The sequence below is a fragment of the Cucurbita moschata genome, unplaced genomic scaffold, assembly GCF_002738365.1.
Source record: "Cucurbita moschata cultivar Rifu unplaced genomic scaffold, Cmos_1.0 Cmo_Scf00014, whole genome shotgun sequence".
Taxonomy (NCBI): Eukaryota; Viridiplantae; Streptophyta; class Magnoliopsida; order Cucurbitales; family Cucurbitaceae; genus Cucurbita; species Cucurbita moschata.
In genome coordinates this window covers 4,125,366-4,141,991 of record NW_019268530.1, presented here as the reverse complement: position 1 = coordinate 4,141,991, position 16,626 = coordinate 4,125,366, and the positions used below count along the sequence as shown (strand labels likewise).

The 16,626-nt window shown below is 36.2% G+C and overlaps 3 protein-coding genes across 6 annotated transcripts in view; 2 read left to right on the top strand and 1 right to left on the bottom strand.

Moving 5' to 3' along the window:
• Positions 1-3,752, top strand: part of LOC111452793 (DNA polymerase epsilon subunit B) — a 5,420-nt gene extending 1,668 nt beyond the window's left edge. The window contains exons 6-13 of the mRNA XM_023093686.1: positions 1,145-1,249; positions 1,398-1,478; positions 1,561-1,691; positions 1,775-1,869; positions 1,959-2,058; positions 2,568-2,682; positions 2,803-2,913; positions 3,071-3,752. Coding sequence (XP_022949454.1) covers positions 1,145-1,249; positions 1,398-1,478; positions 1,561-1,691; positions 1,775-1,869; positions 1,959-2,058; positions 2,568-2,682; positions 2,803-2,913; positions 3,071-3,211 — 879 coding nt within the window. The 3' untranslated portion in view covers positions 3,212-3,752. The remainder of the gene's footprint in view (positions 1-1,144; positions 1,250-1,397; positions 1,479-1,560; positions 1,692-1,774; positions 1,870-1,958; positions 2,059-2,567; positions 2,683-2,802; positions 2,914-3,070) is intronic.
• Positions 3,753-4,924: 1,172 nt separating this feature from the next.
• On the top strand, positions 4,925-6,008 carry LOC111452656 (transcription factor MYB52-like). Of its 2 annotated transcripts, none has more exons than XM_023093477.1 (3): positions 4,925-5,267; positions 5,333-5,590; positions 5,727-6,008. In XM_023093477.1, exons 1-3 carry the CDS (start codon positions 5,144-5,146, stop codon positions 5,912-5,914), a joined length of 570 nt encoding a protein of 189 aa, XP_022949245.1. In that variant the 5' UTR covers positions 4,925-5,143; the 3' UTR covers positions 5,915-6,008. The 2 variants fall into 2 exon arrangements, with proteins under 2 accessions (XP_022949245.1, XP_022949244.1); XM_023093476.1 differs by having other exon boundaries at positions 5,679-6,008.
• Positions 6,009-6,511: 503 nt separating this feature from the next.
• On the bottom strand, positions 6,512-15,281 carry LOC111452205. 3 transcript variants are annotated; one of them, XM_023092798.1, is made up of 10 exons: positions 15,110-15,279; positions 14,720-14,842; positions 14,534-14,580; positions 13,164-14,366; positions 11,210-12,575; positions 10,091-10,370; positions 9,761-9,868; positions 9,403-9,681; positions 8,814-8,957; positions 6,512-7,338 (listed from the first exon to the last, which is right to left on the bottom strand). In XM_023092798.1, the coding sequence occupies exons 4-10, from the start codon at positions 14,347-14,349 to the stop codon at positions 7,150-7,152; spliced, it is 3,552 nt and encodes a 1,183-aa protein (XP_022948566.1). In that variant the 5' UTR covers positions 14,350-14,366; positions 14,534-14,580; positions 14,720-14,842; positions 15,110-15,279; the 3' UTR covers positions 6,512-7,149. The 3 variants fall into 3 exon arrangements, with proteins under 3 accessions (XP_022948566.1, XP_022948565.1, XP_022948568.1); XM_023092797.1 differs by lacking the exon at positions 14,720-14,842; XM_023092800.1 differs by lacking the exons at positions 6,512-7,338; positions 8,814-8,957; positions 14,720-14,842 and adding an exon at positions 9,022-9,207 and having other exon boundaries at positions 9,352-9,681; positions 15,110-15,281.
• Between the last annotated feature and the right edge of the window lie 1,345 nt (positions 15,282-16,626).

Here is a 16,626-nt window from a genome sequence, read left to right as displayed (position 1 = left end):
GGGGGGGGGGGGGGGGGGGGGGGGGGGGGGGGGGGGGGGGGGGGGGGGGGGGGGGGGGGGGGGGGGGGGGGGGGGGGGGGGGGGGGGGGGGGGGGGGGGGGGGGGGGGGGGGGGGGGGGGGGGGGGAGAGAGAGAGAGTGAGAGACCTTGCTTTCTTATAAACTTTTGGTTGCATTAATTATGCTATTTTCTCTACCAAATTATCATGGGTTTATCTAGTAGGTAATGAAGATTAATGTGAATAATAAAATGCGATCAAGTTATGGTGGCTACCTACCTAGAATTTAATATCTTATATGTTACCATGACAACTAATGTAGCAGAGGCATATGGTTGTCGAACTTGTTCATACTAGTTGGTTCTAACGCTCATAAATATATAAAAAGAATGCTATTTTTTTCAACTGGTCGTCCAATGTTCTCTTGCTAATGTGTACTTCTCAGCTTGCTTTTCAGAGTCTCACAATTTCTGCTATTTTAAAATACTTGATTACTTAGAAAAACGTCTTTGCACATCATATATGTCCTTTTAAACATAAACTTAGAAATTAGGACACTTTAACCGAAAGGGGCTGGCCTTTTGTTCTTATAATGCCACTGAAAATAGCCTGAATTAAATTCCTTATGGACTCAAATAGTTTCCAAAGTTCGTACATGCTTATGAGATAATCATCATATAATGCTACGGTATGGATTTTAGTTCTGTTTGGTCCTGATAGGAGTTTTTCCTCACTCAGTTATATTTCATGTAGTTCTCAGGCAAGTGCCTAATACCACCTTTTGTTTAGATATTTAATATTTCGTTAGGTATACCAGAACTTAAGGTTACACAAAGATTTGAAATCTTTTCTTAAACATATTTTTGTTTCTTTGGGCAAATTCTGCTCACACTCTTCTCTGAAGGTTGAAATTTAGAACAAAACTGAAGGTGAAGGTGCAATTTTCCTTCGTTTATCCATGAGTACTACCTTCTAAAAGTTGAATTTGCTTGGGACTTTGTTCTTGTGATTTACTTTCTCACTTGCTAGCTAGCACAAGGATACCTGTTGAAACTTTTTGGAAGATGTTCAGCACTTGTTTCATAGTATATTTCAAATACCGTTCATATTAATAATGTGCTGATTTTTTGGGGGTATTTTGTTAAGGTTATTACATGTGGATTTCCTCCATTAGAGGACAGGGACAAGTCTCTTAAATTGCTAGCAGGCCAGGACTTCTTTGGAGGTGGTTCTCTGACTAAAGAGGAGACTGTATCCCTATGAAAAGGATCTTTTAATATGCATGCACTGGATTGATGTGCTTTTTTGTTGATATTTTATTATACTGAATTTTGGCTATTAAAGTGGTGTACGCACATGCATCCAATGCAATCAACTTGTTGCCCTTAATCATCAATAGCTCAGGCTTGCAGATCTGGAAAAGAGAGCCGTTAACGATATGTTTGTCATACTCTCTGACATTTGGTTGGATAGTGAAGAGGTGAAGAATAACCTCTTTATATTTTACGTGCATTGTGTGTCTGTGAAGCTTGGTGCCTTAACAGAATTTGTTCATTTGGTAGGCCATGGGAAAACTGGAGACAATTCTTGATGGGTTTGAGAATGTGGAAATTGTTCCTTCCTTGTTTGTTTTGATGGGGAATTTTTGTTCCCGTCCATGTAATCTTGCCTTCAATTCTTACTCAAGTCTCAGGTAAGTATTGTCACAATTGTTTTCTGCATGCATTGGCTGTTATTGACATGAGTTCAAGAGACATTATGAGTTTGTGTGTGCAGATTACAATTTGGTAAGCTAGGAAAAATGATAGCAGCTCGTCCACGGTTAAAAGAGCATAGCAAGTTTCTTTTTATTCCTGGTCCAGATGATGCAGGTTTGTGTAGTTATTTGTAAATAAGTTCCTCGCCTTCTGCTTAAATATACATGAAAATTTCTTAATTTTTCTTCCCATTGAATTTATAGGACCATCAACAGTTTTACCCAGGTGTGCTTTGCCCAAGTATTTAACCGAAGAGCTTCAGATGCACGTCCCAAATGCCATCTTCTCAAGTAACCCTTGCAGGTGAATACTTCGATTGCTTACTTATAAACCTAACGGTCGTCCTAGTCTTTCGCTGTAGTATGATACTCCATGAGGGGTTTCACTTCTGCAGATAACATTAGAAATGAATCTTTTTTTCCCTTTGGCAACAAAATTGTATTTAAAGATTCGAATGAAAAAAATTAATTCTTACCTCCAAACTTGTTAATATCAATTTTCATTCTAAATCTCTAGTTTCATCAAATTGTACCTCAAACTTAAATAAGTGTTGCAATTTTAATCTTAAACTCGAAAATGTACTGTAACTTTTACCCTCTAAATAGTTTTCATTTGAAAGATCATTAAAAAAGTTCAAATAATATTTTAGTTCTTGAACTTTCAAAATGTCCACTTTGGTCCCTATAGGTTCTTTTGTATTTTGAATTGATTAAAAACAACTTAACCAATTTCAGTGGAAATTATGTTCTCTTTGGTGAATGACGTGCCCCTTTTACTCTATAGTGGTGGATAATTGTCATATTTGGATGCAGGGTTAGGTTCTACACCCAAGAAATTGTATTTTTCCGACAGGACCTACTTTACAGAATGCGTCGTTCCTGTCTCATACCGCCATCTACAGAAGAAACAAGTGATCCTTTTGAACATGTGATTTTTCTTCCTTATATATATCTGTTATTTTGTCTAGTTATTTGTTGTATATTAATTCTAGCTCTTTTAGATATTTATATGTGGAGGCCCTAAGGTTGTTTCATGATTCTCTTGCAGCTTGTTGCTACCATAACTCATCAAAGTCATCTCTGCCCTCTTCCTCTGGTTATTCAACCAATTATCTGGAATTATGACCACTGTCTTCATCTTTATCCTACTCCTCATGTGGTACTTACCTATATATATCTGAATCTAGCTAGTGTTTAAACGATCTACTTATCCACAAAATTGGAGACAGATAATGAACAGTCACTGCAGATGGATGATAATGTTCTGCTGTCACTGAACTGCATTCATTGCATAAACTTTTATTTGGCTTGTGCAGATAGTTCTGGGGGATAGAAGTAAGCAACAAGCATTCAAATACACAGGAATCACTTGCTTCAATCCCGGTTCCTTCACCAATGACAGCACCTTTGTGGCATATCGTCCTTGCAATCAAGAAGTTGAATTATCTGCCTTGTAAATCACTGCAAAGTATAAGCCAGATTCAAAGCGGCCACTCCTTTATTAGGTATAACAACTCATCAAATTTTGAAAGAGAGCTTATAGCATCATTCTTCATCTTGGGAGTTGCATTGTGCAAATCAAGAATACCACTGGTTAGCTGATGATAAGATCTAATAGAAACTTGTTTGTAGAATCAATAGCCTTTAGATGTATAGTTGTAAATCTGAGAGTAGATATTCTTTTCTTCGACTTGTAACGGTGGATGGCGTGGCGTAATGATCAACAACGAACCCAAAAGCTACCATGATTGTTGTGTTTACATTACATGAAGAATGAAAAAGGAGAGTTGAGTGAGACAGAAGTTGTAAACATCCAACTATTTTTTCGAGTTCGGTTGCTGAACTGTGAAGCAGGTGGTTTAGTTTAGTTTAGTTTAGTTGGTATCCGTTTTGAGACGACTTGTCAAATGGTTGATAGGTCTGGTTGGTTTAGGCAAATGCCCACACAATTCTTTCCACGGAGGGAGGGAACTCTAACAACCCTTATCTTTTTATTTATGATTTGTTCTTAGAATGATTGGAAACTTGACTTGTTTAGCTGAATATCGTATTGGAAAATGAAAGCAAACTGTATGAATGTTTGTTTTTCCTTTCCCCGTACGTACATATTTTCCGTTCACTCCACTTTTCTTGGAAGTTGTTAAATATCATTTTTAACCATGTTTTTATTTTTGTTATTATTTAATCAATTTTTAAAAACCACCACAAAAAAGCATTTTGTTGGATGATATAAAAGAATAAATATTATTAATTTACACAAAAATGGATATAATAAATTAGGTACGAGGTTTCGAGATATATATATATATATATGTATAGAGAGAGAGTGAGGGTTTGTTGTTACCTAATATTCCCACAGTTTGCTTTGTTTTATTTTGTATTAGATGATGGGGGTTGCTATAAGCATTATTATAATTAATTAAACTAATTAAAACTCATTTTGCTGCCTAATTAAACCAATTAATTAATGAAGGTGTCTGTTTGTTGTTTTGGTTTGGTATCCATTTCCCAACTACCTCTTCTCTCCCATTTCACAATTTACATAATTAACATAATATAATATAATTCTTTTTTTTAGTTATTTTATTTATTTTTATTAGTTCATTATTTAGCATTTTCATTTTAGAATTTACTTATATATTTATCTACCTTTCAGATTACCTTTAGCGGATAGAGTACTTGTGAGTTTGTGATATCACAACCAAGGGTTATTTGAGACTCGTTTGATAATTATTTTTAAAAAATTAGGTTTATTTTCATATCATTTTTCTCTTTTGGTCTTTTCTCTTTTAGTTTTTGAAAATTGAGTTTGTTTTCTTATAATTTCGTATACTTTTTTTTAAGAAACATTTGAATTTTTAGTTAAATTTGATAAACTACATTTATTTATTTTTAATCTTCCAAACTTAGATTTTGAAAATATTTAAGATAAGTAATTGATAACAAAACAAAGAACTTGATAGGTAAAAGTGGTGTTTATAACTTTAATTTTCGAAAACAAAAAAGTTAAATCTTGGTCAACCCGAGCTTTAGAAAATTGTATTCTACCAAATGACATGCATAGGATACACGGTTATAAACGATACCAAATAAACGAATGAAATGTGTACATAATTATAAAAATTGATAACACAGAGATGGTGAAGAAGAAATAGAAAGCAAAGAAGGAAGGGTGGTTAAGGGGTTATGAAAAGTACATCCAACCTGAGAATCAATCAGCTGTGCGTTTGGTTTGTAGGTTAGAAAGACGTTGAAAGCAGAGGGAAATTGAGCGCAGGAAGCAACCAAGCCAAGCCAAGCTGTGCGTTTGGTTTGGTTTGGTTTGGATTTCTTATTAATTGTTAGATCAGGGAAGGAAGGAAGGCAATCCCTTCTGGATCTAGACGAGCATGACCGTGACACACAGTAGAGGTCACTGGCGCCCTGCGGAAGACCACAAGCTGCAGGAGCTGGTGGAGCGACATGGCCCTCATAACTGGAACGCCATTGCTCAAAGCCTTCAAGGAAGATCCGGTGGGTAAATTATATGTTCTTCATTAAATCTACAATACCCATCTCATTGTTTTTATTCCCTTCAGGAAAGAGCTGCCGTTTGAGATGGTTTAATCAGTTGGATCCTCGCATAAACAGAGACCCCTTCACCCAAGAGGAAGACCAGAGGCTGTTGGCGGCGCATACCATTCATGGCAACAGATGGGCCATCATCTCTAGGCTTTTCCCTGGGCGCACTGACAATGCGGTCAAGAATCATTGGCACGTCATCCGGGCTCGAACGTCCAGACGGGCCTCCAAACACCGCGTCAAGACTAGGTTAGGAATAATCGATATTCACAATGGTATGATATTGTCTATTTTAATAATTTTTTTAGAAAAGCCTCGTCCAGTGGAGACAATATCTCTCATAATGGCACGTTTGTGTTACAGATAGCCATCAAGGTGTGGATTTTTACAACTTTCTCCACTTGAATACAGAATCTATTAATGGAAGTGAAGTGACAGACCACTCGAGAAAAGATCGAAAAGATGATGAAGAAGTTAATCAAAAAGCTGCCACAACCGCCTACACCAGCCATGACGTTGTTGTTCGAGGAACCCACAAGGATGAGGAGAAGGTAGTTCCATTCATTGATTTCTTAGCTGCCCAAACCTCTATCTCCTAACTAAGCTTCTTCAACATGTTTCTTAAATTACTTAGTTATACCATTTATTGCTTATTTCGAAGGAATGTCAATAATGGATGATATATTTTGTGAATGTCACTAAAACTAAGTACTAAACCCTAGAACTGAACTTGGCTTCGTAGCCTCGACTGTAATTAGTCCATCCACACGCTAAAGCTTAACTTATAATAACTCGTTATCTTTTAACACATACTAAAAATGAAAAGATTAAACTAATAATCCAAAAAAGGGATAACTTGTAATGGTCTAAACTATTAGGATCAAATTCTTAGCATAGACACGAATATAACTAAATAGTTAAGACATCGATATTGATATTTCCTAACACACGAATTCAATAAAATACTAATCAAAATCCCACAAAGAATTCAAATTGTATCTCTCGTTCTCATCATTTCTATCGTTTGATTGATCTAAAGAAATCACCTGTGAAGAAAAGAGAAACCACACAAACAAACACACTCCGTGTCAAAAACGAATTATATACAGAATTTGTCTTAGTACATCGTCGTCAATTCGTGTCGTAAACAACTTGGAGTTCAATGTCACAGCACAAAAAAGTTAATGGGGGGGAAAATGGGAATTGATATTTGTAGTCACATTTAGAAATATCAGTATCAATATGAACGTGGGATACTCATTTCTTCAGCCACCAGACACCCTAGAGATTGCAGTAAAAGGCCTACTACCTAATAAGTCTAACAGACACTCACGACAGACTGAATCCTGATACAAGAACAAAAGGAAGACCCAAAGGAACCAGAGGGTCGCAAGGCTTAGACTAAAAATACTCTAACGTAGCATTATTGACCTTGCTTCAAATTTGGATAAGCAAGAACTTAAGCAAAATATGACTGATAACCTAAAGAATTATCACACATTTACAACAAGATTGCCCCCTTTTCCAAAGCGATAAAAATAAAGAAACCCCAAGAATACATAAGTCATCAAAAACTACATTTCGATTGTGGTTAAATAGGGGACAACTTGGTGTGGGGGTAAAAAGTTCGGTACAACAAGAAAAGCTGAACAAACCTTTTCATTCGATTGGGAAGAAATTTGAAGTGCAAAAATCCCTTCAAAAATCAGTAAGTAAAGCCAACCAAGTTAACCATGAATCACATGCAGCTCCATCCTGCTTGAAAAGCCAATAAACTACAATCATGAGGGCAGCTTTAATATATTATCAGAACCAAGTTACTTCAGATGATGGTTCATGAAGAAATAGGTTCATAAGGATAAGATAGCCATGGGTGTTTAAGTGCCTCTGATGCAGAAGGGCGTTTCTTGGGATTTATCTCAAGCAGATGGGCAACAAAGTCGATGAAACCTTGGTCCCCCATTGGCAATCGGTGCCTTAACGATGTCTTTTTCGGTATGAGATATTCCAGTCTATTGCTTTCCTGGAAAAAGATGAAAATTTGTGTAAAATGACGTGATAAACATGAACAAGAACCCGATCGTAGGTGTCAATTAAAAAATAAAAAGGAAAGAAAGGAGAAAGAAAGACAGGTGAGGGAAATTATAGAATAAAGGTAGTTAGGATTGCACCAGCGTGAAAAAGTAATTCAAAGGATATTGAACGGCCCAACAGAAGTACAGGGCAAACGTTCTTTGCTTGCCAAGGTAAATCAAGTGAATTTTAAAATAAAATGTCATCATGGCATCAAGGCTTTCAACAAACAATAAAGAATTCCAAACATAACTCAGTTAGCACACGAATGTTGCCCAAGCTAACCAAATGGATACTATCATGTCTATTAATTGGATAAAGAATACTAAAGGGCGTCCAGAAATCATGAGCTACATAAAATCCAATACCCTTAAAATTAATGTTCGTGATCTGATCTTTAATCAAACAGATGGGGGTACAGACCAAATAAAACACCTCAGAAATTTGGCCAGGGAAGTGAAAAGAAAAACAACCGAGCACCAAAATCACATGCAACAGACATAATACATATACGTCCAACAAAGAATGTATTAGGAATCTCATAATTACTTATTTCTTAACGAAAGTAGCCAAAGTATATCATTAAACACAAAGCAAAATGCATTAAAAGGAAAAAACCTCGATCTCAGGCCAACCTAGTTAACCAGCATTGCTTTGAGCTCTTGCGCGGCAATGTCTAATGATTTCCCAGATAGATTGGTGTTCAACGTGTTAGGACTTATTCAGGAAGTTCTTTATCACTGAAAATTTTACCTTCATGAATCATTCGCTGAAATTTATCCAACTTAGTTTTATTAGGGATTGCAACAAAACAGACTATTCTTGACATTTCCTAATCTTAACGAGATCATCTGGTATGACTCAGGGCAGTCCTCAGTGAAGGGAAGGCTCTTTTTCTGCCACTGGATGTTCTGTGCTTTTTCGGGACTATCTTCTCTTTCTCTCTCTTTCTTCTTTTTGGTTGTTTGATGCAAGGTGTGAGTAGGAAGAAGATAGACATATGTTGTCCTAAACGATTAGGTCCCTCCAGGAGCATGCATTCATGCAAGTTTTTCTATTATTATTTATCGTGACTCTCCCACTCACAGCAAAAATAAAATAAATAAAGTAGATAAATAATTTGATCCTAAAAAGAGATCTAGACAAAGTTGAATTAACTAATGTGATAGAGCCAATTTTCTAAATAATTGCATCACATTTTCACCTCATTATAAAAGTTCATTCTGTATATGGTCTAGGAAAAATAAGCAGTAAAACTATATGAAAACATGAAACTGCATGTGCGTAACAAAAAACTGCAACAACCATCTCATCTACCTTTAACATACTATGCAGAATAGTTGAGAACTAAATGAATGGCTTTGAAGAAAAATGAGGCTTCGTAACACAGTCAACGATACAATTTAAGATAGAGCACATTTTTACCTGATTTCGTTCATACAGCATATGATTTTTGGTAAAATACTTGTATGTATCTCGTCCCTTAGCAAGCATACTTTGATCAATGGGACTTATAATTCCGATCACTCTAGCAAGTAACGTGGCAGGAGAATCATTTTGAAACAGAACCTGCAAGTGAAGTATCATGAGAAAATTCTTGCTTGCTTTGGCTCCTCTTAGGCTAACTGTTTAATTGTGAAGAGCTTACAAGAGATGTTCAAAAGCTATTATGTAATTTTGGAAACTTGAATGCCCTACACTATGCTATTGTTCAGCATAAATATGTAAAAACCACTAGATGATGTGAGAAGGAAATTGTGTCAAGATTTTCAACTCCATCGTAAAGGCTTCGAGATTGTTAATTCTGAAGTTAGAAAATATTTGAAGGCTTATTTGCATGAATTTTCACAACAAAACAAGACAATTTTCATTGTCTGATCACCCTTTTAAGGTATATTTCTCATCTTAGCAATTTCTTTAATCTTACTCTCTTTGCTGAATAGAAAATATATAAACGTTTAATCCTTGAGAAGTATAACAAACAATGCTGAAAAAAGTGGTTGAGTAACCTTACATTGCCAGTACAAAGTTCTGCCAAGATACAGCCAAGAGACCATATGTCGATCTTCTTATCATATGGAAGTCCCAAGATAACCTCTGGGGCTCGATAGGATCGAGATTGAACATAGGAGCATAGATGATCTGTCTCAAAACAACTACTTCCAAGATCAATAACTTTCACCTCACATCTACTGTAACTTTTCACCAATATATTTTCAGGCTTCAAGTCACAATGTATAAGATCAAGACCATGCAAAAACTGTAGTGCCTCCAGGCATTGTATTGTAATTGACTGCAAAGAACAATTTTCATTGGTTTAGGCCAATACCACTCCCAAAAAAAAATTTACAAAATTATTGACCTTCACACACCTGCAATCTTGGCATGGTGAAGTAGACTTCACCTCCTGATTCTCTATTAAATTTGTGAAACTCATATAGGTTTGCCTTCAGAAGTTCACACACAATTAACAGATGCTCCTGGAGGGGAAGAGGGGAATTTAACCAATCATTAAAACCTATTGAGACAATTTTAAGGATAAAAAATGGCAATAAATGCTAATTTGGCACTATATGCCTTTCATACACCCTGGAAATATGAGGGATTATTTAATAACAATTACTACAAACGACTAAATATGATTAGACAAGGGAAAAAAATAATCAACCACTGACTTACATGCATTACCATTCAGCACTTACCCGATAGTAGAAGTAATCATATAGTCGTAGAAGGTGGTATTTGTCTCCTGGGTCGTGCTTATTAACATATTTTAGAAGCTTTATTTCATCAAGGCTCTGATCAAAAAAATCCTTGTTGTTCTTTATAATTTTTATACATACATCCATGCCTGTGTGCAAATCATGTGCTTGTATAGCCTTGCTGAATGCAGCTGACCCAAGATATTCAGTAACATGATAGCGTCCGGCTATTACAGAATTTAATACCACATGGAAATTCTTGTCCTCCTCAAAACCAGTTCTAGGTAACAATAACACAAATATCAAAATCTTGGAAATAATTATAAGTATTCATAATAAGCTTAAAAACGTTCTACAAAAACTTCTTCTAACTTCCAAAGAACTTAGAACAAATCAAATATCTTACTACAATACAAACACAAAAGAACAACTTCCGGTTTATAGTATGAATGATATAAAAAACAAATCATTAAGTGTTCCATTACTCAATAAAAATAAATAAATAGGGGCCCAAAATATTAGTGTGCAATATCAGAAGAATAAGTCATCATAACCCTTCAGGAACATTATATGGATCATCGAGCCAAAGAATCAGACAGTTAACATAAAAGGAAACAGGGAAAGATGAAAGTGACAGTACAGAAAAAATAGTTGCCATTTGGTTAATTACAAATCTAGAATCTTCTACCCATGTGCAAATTCATACACCTTCAGACATTCCAGCACTCCTAAGACAGAGAAAAAGAACCATTTTTTCAATTAAAATTCCAGATGAATATGCTCATCAACAAATATTAGAAGTATTCAGTATAAATCAGTCCTGAAACAAAATTTACATAGTTCATATAATTGGCGCAAGTAAGACATCATAAACTCCTAACAAGTAAGAAAAACAGCATTTGAAGGCACCGATACTTGTAGAAGAAGCATGAAGATTTTCTATGAGAAGATAGAGTGGAGAACACTTTTTTATTATGAGAGCAAAAAAAACAGAAACATATGTGCGACTTACATATTGTGTCCATTTTTAATCAGTCCTCAGATCACTCAACAATAAAATCTCAAGTCAGGAACAGCGATTGATAAATTCAATATTGATGGGTGATATCCAGGGCATACCTGTTCTTACGATGAACAATTTTGAGGTTGAAGGACTCAAATTCCTCCTCCTGAGACCTTATCTGCCTTACTTGCTCTTGTACAGCAGCTGCCTCTTCATCCTCGAGTGATGCCACAGGGTCTTCTTCCCTTATGCTACTAATTTTATCATCATTTTCTATCTTGGTGTGCCTTCTTTCCGTGTAATGATAGTTGGAAAGCATGGAAGGACTTGAACTTTCGGACCTTACAGCAGTAGCATTATTTTCATCCCTAAGACTATTGTCAGGAGAAGAATCAGAATTTTTTTGTCGCCAAGCAAGCATATCATCAGATTGCATCAAAGCATTCAAAGATGCATCATTTTCATCACTGACCACTCTGTTAGAGTTGTTAGACCACAAAGACTTGCCAGAGCTTGCCTGTACTAATTGTCTATCTCTCAAGGGTGGGGGAAATGAAAATCCCCCATCAGTTTGATTCTGGATCTGTGAAGACATACTTGTATCGTTCCCAGATGATTGTTTATTTGGTTGCTGTTTACTAGAGCTCTTCTTATCCCTTTTCGATCTATCCAAATATTTTTTCTCTGAATCATGATAAGGAAGTCTGGAGGCACCAACTCCAACCTCATGGTCATGGAAATATTCTAAATCCCCCTCACTGCTGCCTCCCACCAAGCTTTCACGTACTTCACTGCCAAAATCTGCCACATCACTATTGATCCCCACACCAATTGATCTTACCGAACCAAGCTGATCATCATCCATACAAATATCATCAAGCCTTTGTTTTCTAGACTCATTCACAACTTTCCCATCCCCTAACATTATCAACTCATTAGTCTGGGTGACAAAACCTTGCCACACAGGTTCAGCACGCATCAAGTTTAGTTCCTCTTCATCCATCAACTGCCCATCATATTGAGCCATTAAATCATTCTTATTGGTCCTCCCATACATTTCAGTCACAGTCAGCCCCATAGGATCCTCTGAGTTTGTAACGGGTTGAATATGTTTTGATTGAAAATACTGTTCACCAGAAAAATAAGAGTCCTCCTCAGCAAAAGATTGATCATCATCCTCACATTTGGTTTGAGCTCTATCCTGCATATCTGGGACACTTCCATGCCCTGTTCCCTTTTCATTGTCACTTGGATAATCAATCTCATGAGCCAAGAACCATGCTTCATCCTCGATAGGTTGTCGCATGTACCCAACGTCATCATCGTCATCATATTCATCAGAGTCCCAATACTCATTTGGATAGTCCAGAGACTCACTTAAGCCATCACCAACAGTGGCAAAACCAGAAACTAAATCAGATGTATCCTCTGCAATTCCCTGGCTTACAGACAACCAACTGCCACCAGCATTCCTCTTTCCACCTTCAATTTAAACTCAAAATTATATCATTAGGATTTTAGTATAGAATTTACATGATAAATGCACTAAAATCTTAGGTCAACATACTCTGAATCACATATGTGCAATCACTATGCAATTACCATGTGATTGAAATGAAATACTAAAGCACAAAACATTAATTCATCAAATAAAAAGCCATACAGCCTTGCCAAACAACGATGGTGTCCAGGTTACATCTACTAACATGAAATCATCAAATATCATGCAAATTCAAATTATCATTGTCATAAGAGGTACCACCACCAATTAAGTCTAACAATAATTAGGCAGAAATACTTTATTATCATTAGGAACGTAAAAATTAAAAAATAAAACAAAATAAGCATATTAATTTGGCCGACCCATATGTTTGCAGAATCATGAAAAAAAAAAGGTCTCATCTGGCTTGAGAGATTATTCAAGTCAATACCAATTTTCAATTAAGACAGTGCAAGGAAAGAAAAACATCGAAATTATCAGGAAATAATGATAACGAACAGAAAATTATCCACAAATTGTCAAATTGTGATAGAATAAAAGAAGTTATATCTGTTGGTGTAAGAGCATACCCGCAGAGGAAATTTCTTGCCCAACAGGAACATCCAGATAAGACCCTATAAGAAGGGAGCTGTCCATGCCAGTAAATTTTGCAATTTGTCCATCACTTTCAAAGTTTTCCTTCCAATTAAGACTTAAAGGCTTGTCTTCAGACTTCAGTTTGACAGGTGGCAATCGAGGCATTTCCTCATGACTTTCAGCCACAAGAGCTAAACTTAAACTGGTTAGAGTTTTTTGCTCAGTACTGTCCTGAGATCTGTCAAAATACAAACTCCTTCCCACTTCATCTACCTGCTCTTTAATCGTTGCCCTTATATCACTCACCTCTGTTTTTCTCTTTGTATCTAGTTTGTCAGAACAAATCGTGCTATCATAACAGTTTGACACATCTCCCTTGGAAAATGGAAAAACAGTCTTCACAGAACAATTTTTCAACAAATCTGATGGCAAAGATTCCTTACCTTTATACCATGAAATATCAGCAGCGTTCTCTTTTGTATATGCAGAAGTAGCCTTAACTTGCTGATCTAATTCCTTCGGTTCAGAATTTTGGGAGACGTCATATTTGGTTTCCACATTTGCTTTGCTACCACTTCCATGCCACAAGTCTCTCGTTTCACCAGATGAAACAACACCTTCACCTGCTTTGAAGTTGACTTTTCTTGATTCAGAAACTTCTCCAGTATGATATCTGGATTTTTCAGATACCTGAAGCTCAGGAAAGTTAATTGTATCCTTGAACCCATCATTCTGAGAGATTCCAACCGGACCATTGCTAGATTTGACTTTCCATGAATATAAATCAAGCACAGTATCATCTGAGCCCTGAGAAAAAGCGAAGCTCCTGTCACTCGTTCCAACTGCTTCGTTTGATTTATTCCTCTCTCCAGAATCATTTTTCCATTTGCTTTCAGCACCATTTCTACTACTTCCACACTCTATTTCCTTCACAATAAGTTCCTTGGAAACATCAAGATTATTTTGTGAACCTGTCAGTCGGTTCTCCACCATTGCTTTGTCCCCATTTTCTACCTCCAACGTATCCCCTAAACTCTTCTCGTCAAGTGTAAGTTTCTTGAGAAGTCCATTCAAATCTGGGTGGTTACTGAGCTCACTTCGTAAGGCTGCCTCGGCTCTTGTGAAGTGATTCTGTTTTAAGAAGTCCAGAATTACATCGATTGAATTTGATTGAACCATTTTCAGCTTCTAAAAATCTGCAAAGCCATCGAAGTTGGTATGGGACTCATGTTAACAAATTATATCACAACATTACTAAAACGTAACTCCATTGCATGCAAAGGAAATGAGGGAATAAAGAAGATATGTCCGTGGTATAACGGCATTTCACTAGATTCTTTTACCATAATTAAAGGAAACTGACCTTCTACTATGCTCAACTCAGCGGCAACATTATTCTGTCTCCTCGCGCTGTGGAACAAAAGGGAAATCCAAGATTTAGAAAATTGAAAGATGTTTCTTCCCGTACATAAAAAGAGCATTCAACAAATGAAAAATAACGTTTTCCTGTGAGAAAAGTAAGAAAATCGAAGCTGCAAAACAATCCTACGCATCCAGCCAGAAACCCTTTTCTACCGCCGATCAACCAACGATTCTTAAATTGCGAACGAAAATGGGGCACTGGGTAACAAAAGGCAGACAGACCCCGTTGTATTGGGATGTCCAGAATCACCTGAATCCAAAGGGACTCAACATAAAGTGGAGCTGAATTCATTCCGACACCACCTTAACGACATCTCGACCGAAAACGAAACATTCTCAGAAACCCTAAAACAAGCGGGATCTGACGATTTTGTTCCTTTCGCCCCCAAGAACAATAACCATGTATGTTTATTTACAGAAATAAAAAAGGGGGGAAAACTAAAACGAGGCACATGCCTGAAAAAGAGAAATTACAAACGAAAAATAAAAATGGAGATGGTAAGAGAGGAGGGAGGACCTGCAGGATGCTGGTAAAAGAGGAAGTGGTGGCGAGAGAGCGGCGATGGGCGGTTTCCGCGGTGTCGCTGCCGCCTGCTACGCTTTGGGTTTTTTTTTTTTTTTTTTCCCTCTCTATCTCTCCTCCCACTGCCCTTTTGTCTCTCGGAGCCCAGCCTGCTGTCTCGAATTGAACTCGTGGACCTATGGCCACTTAGATACTTTTCGAGGCATTCATTGTTTTTTTCCCCATTATTTTAAATAATATTTTTTCTTTCTTTATTTATTTCTTTATTATTTCTTTATGCGCAACGTCCCTTATTTCTTCCCCATAAATTACATTTTTTTTTATTTTCCAAAATTCTTAAATTTTTTAAATTATTTAAAAAAATGCGATATTAATATGGATATTTTAAAATTTTTAAATAAATTAAGTGTATTTTTAAAGAGGAGGATGATCTATTATGCGTTGATTTTGTAATATAAAAAATTAAAATTATAGAGTTTTATTAAATATAAAATTTAAATTTATAGGGTATAAATTAATTAATTTTAAAATTTTTAAGTTATTAGTCATCAATTATCTACTTGACGTGGATATTGATATTTTATTTTAATAATTGCGAATGACGTGGATATTAATATCCGCAGGCCTATTAAACACTTTTTTAAATTAAATTTGGAATTAATATTATATATATTATTGTCCACGAATAAGGGCAAGTGATGCCAGAGGGAATATAAATGGAATAGGATTCCTTATTCTTCATATCCAATCAATCACTCTATGTTTCCTCACAAAATTGTCCATCGATGGAAACATCCTTGACCTCGGCAACAGGTCGATGGTAGGCTCGATCCACTCCCGACTCATATTCTTTGTGTTTGGTCTAGTTAATCTTTAACCTAATCTGCAAGAAGTCGAGGGTCCGTTGACCCTCTACGTTCAATCTTGTAAGGTCGACTCTCTCGTAGGGTTAGTGTTCAATATGGTTCGTCTTTTAACATGATTTGTTAAAAATCTTGAAAAGAGTCTCTTAGAGATCGTTAGCTCTTCCTCCTTCTCACAACTTTTTTCACGTTCAAATTCTCTATGCTAACTTGAGTATCAAGACTGTTATGGCAAGCACCACACTAGTATGCAATTTTTTCTTCCTTTCCGAGCTACGTCCTTCTCTCTTCAAACAAATTTTATGTTACTATTACATGAAAGTCCTTTGTAACGACCCATGTGTTGGATTGATATGGCAACCCTAGAGGGGGTGAATAGGGTTTTAACGATAAAAATATTTAAACGTGATTAATTTTTCTAATTATGAAACTTTTTTCCAATAAGTAGAAGATAATAATTACTCGAACAAAATAATTCAAGTCAAAACAATAATCAACTAAAACATGCAATAAATCACAATAATAATTTTGAAATTAAATAAGAAAGAGTTATAAAATATGACACCGTAGTTTTATAGTGGTCGGTCAAACTCGATTTACTCCACTCCCCAAGCGCCTCTTAGAAATTTAAATAAAGAATTTTCTTGA

Bases quoted from the DNA above. Each gene is read 5' to 3' on its own strand.
- LOC111452656 (XM_023093476.1), top strand. From the start codon at position 5,144: ATGACCGTGACACACAGTAGAGGTCACTGGCGCCCTGCGGAAGACCAC. The intron at 5,268-5,332 runs GTGGGTAAATTA...TATTCCCTTCAG, and splicing joins AAGCCTTCAAGGAAGATCCG to GAAAGAGCTGCCGTTTGAGA. The intron at 5,591-5,678 runs GTATGATATTGT...TTTGTGTTACAG, and splicing joins AATAATCGATATTCACAATG to ATAGCCATCAAGGTGTGGAT.
- LOC111452205 (XM_023092798.1), bottom strand. From the start codon at position 14,349: ATGGTTCAATCAAATTCAATCGATGTAATTCTGGACTTCTTAAAACAG. The intron at 12,576-13,163 runs GTATGCTCTTAC...TTTAAATTGAAG, and splicing joins GCAAGAAATTTCCTCTGCGG to GTGGAAAGAGGAATGCTGGT. The intron at 10,371-11,209 runs GTATGCCCTGGA...ATTGTTACCTAG, and splicing joins ATTGTTCATCGTAAGAACAG to AACTGGTTTTGAGGAGGACA.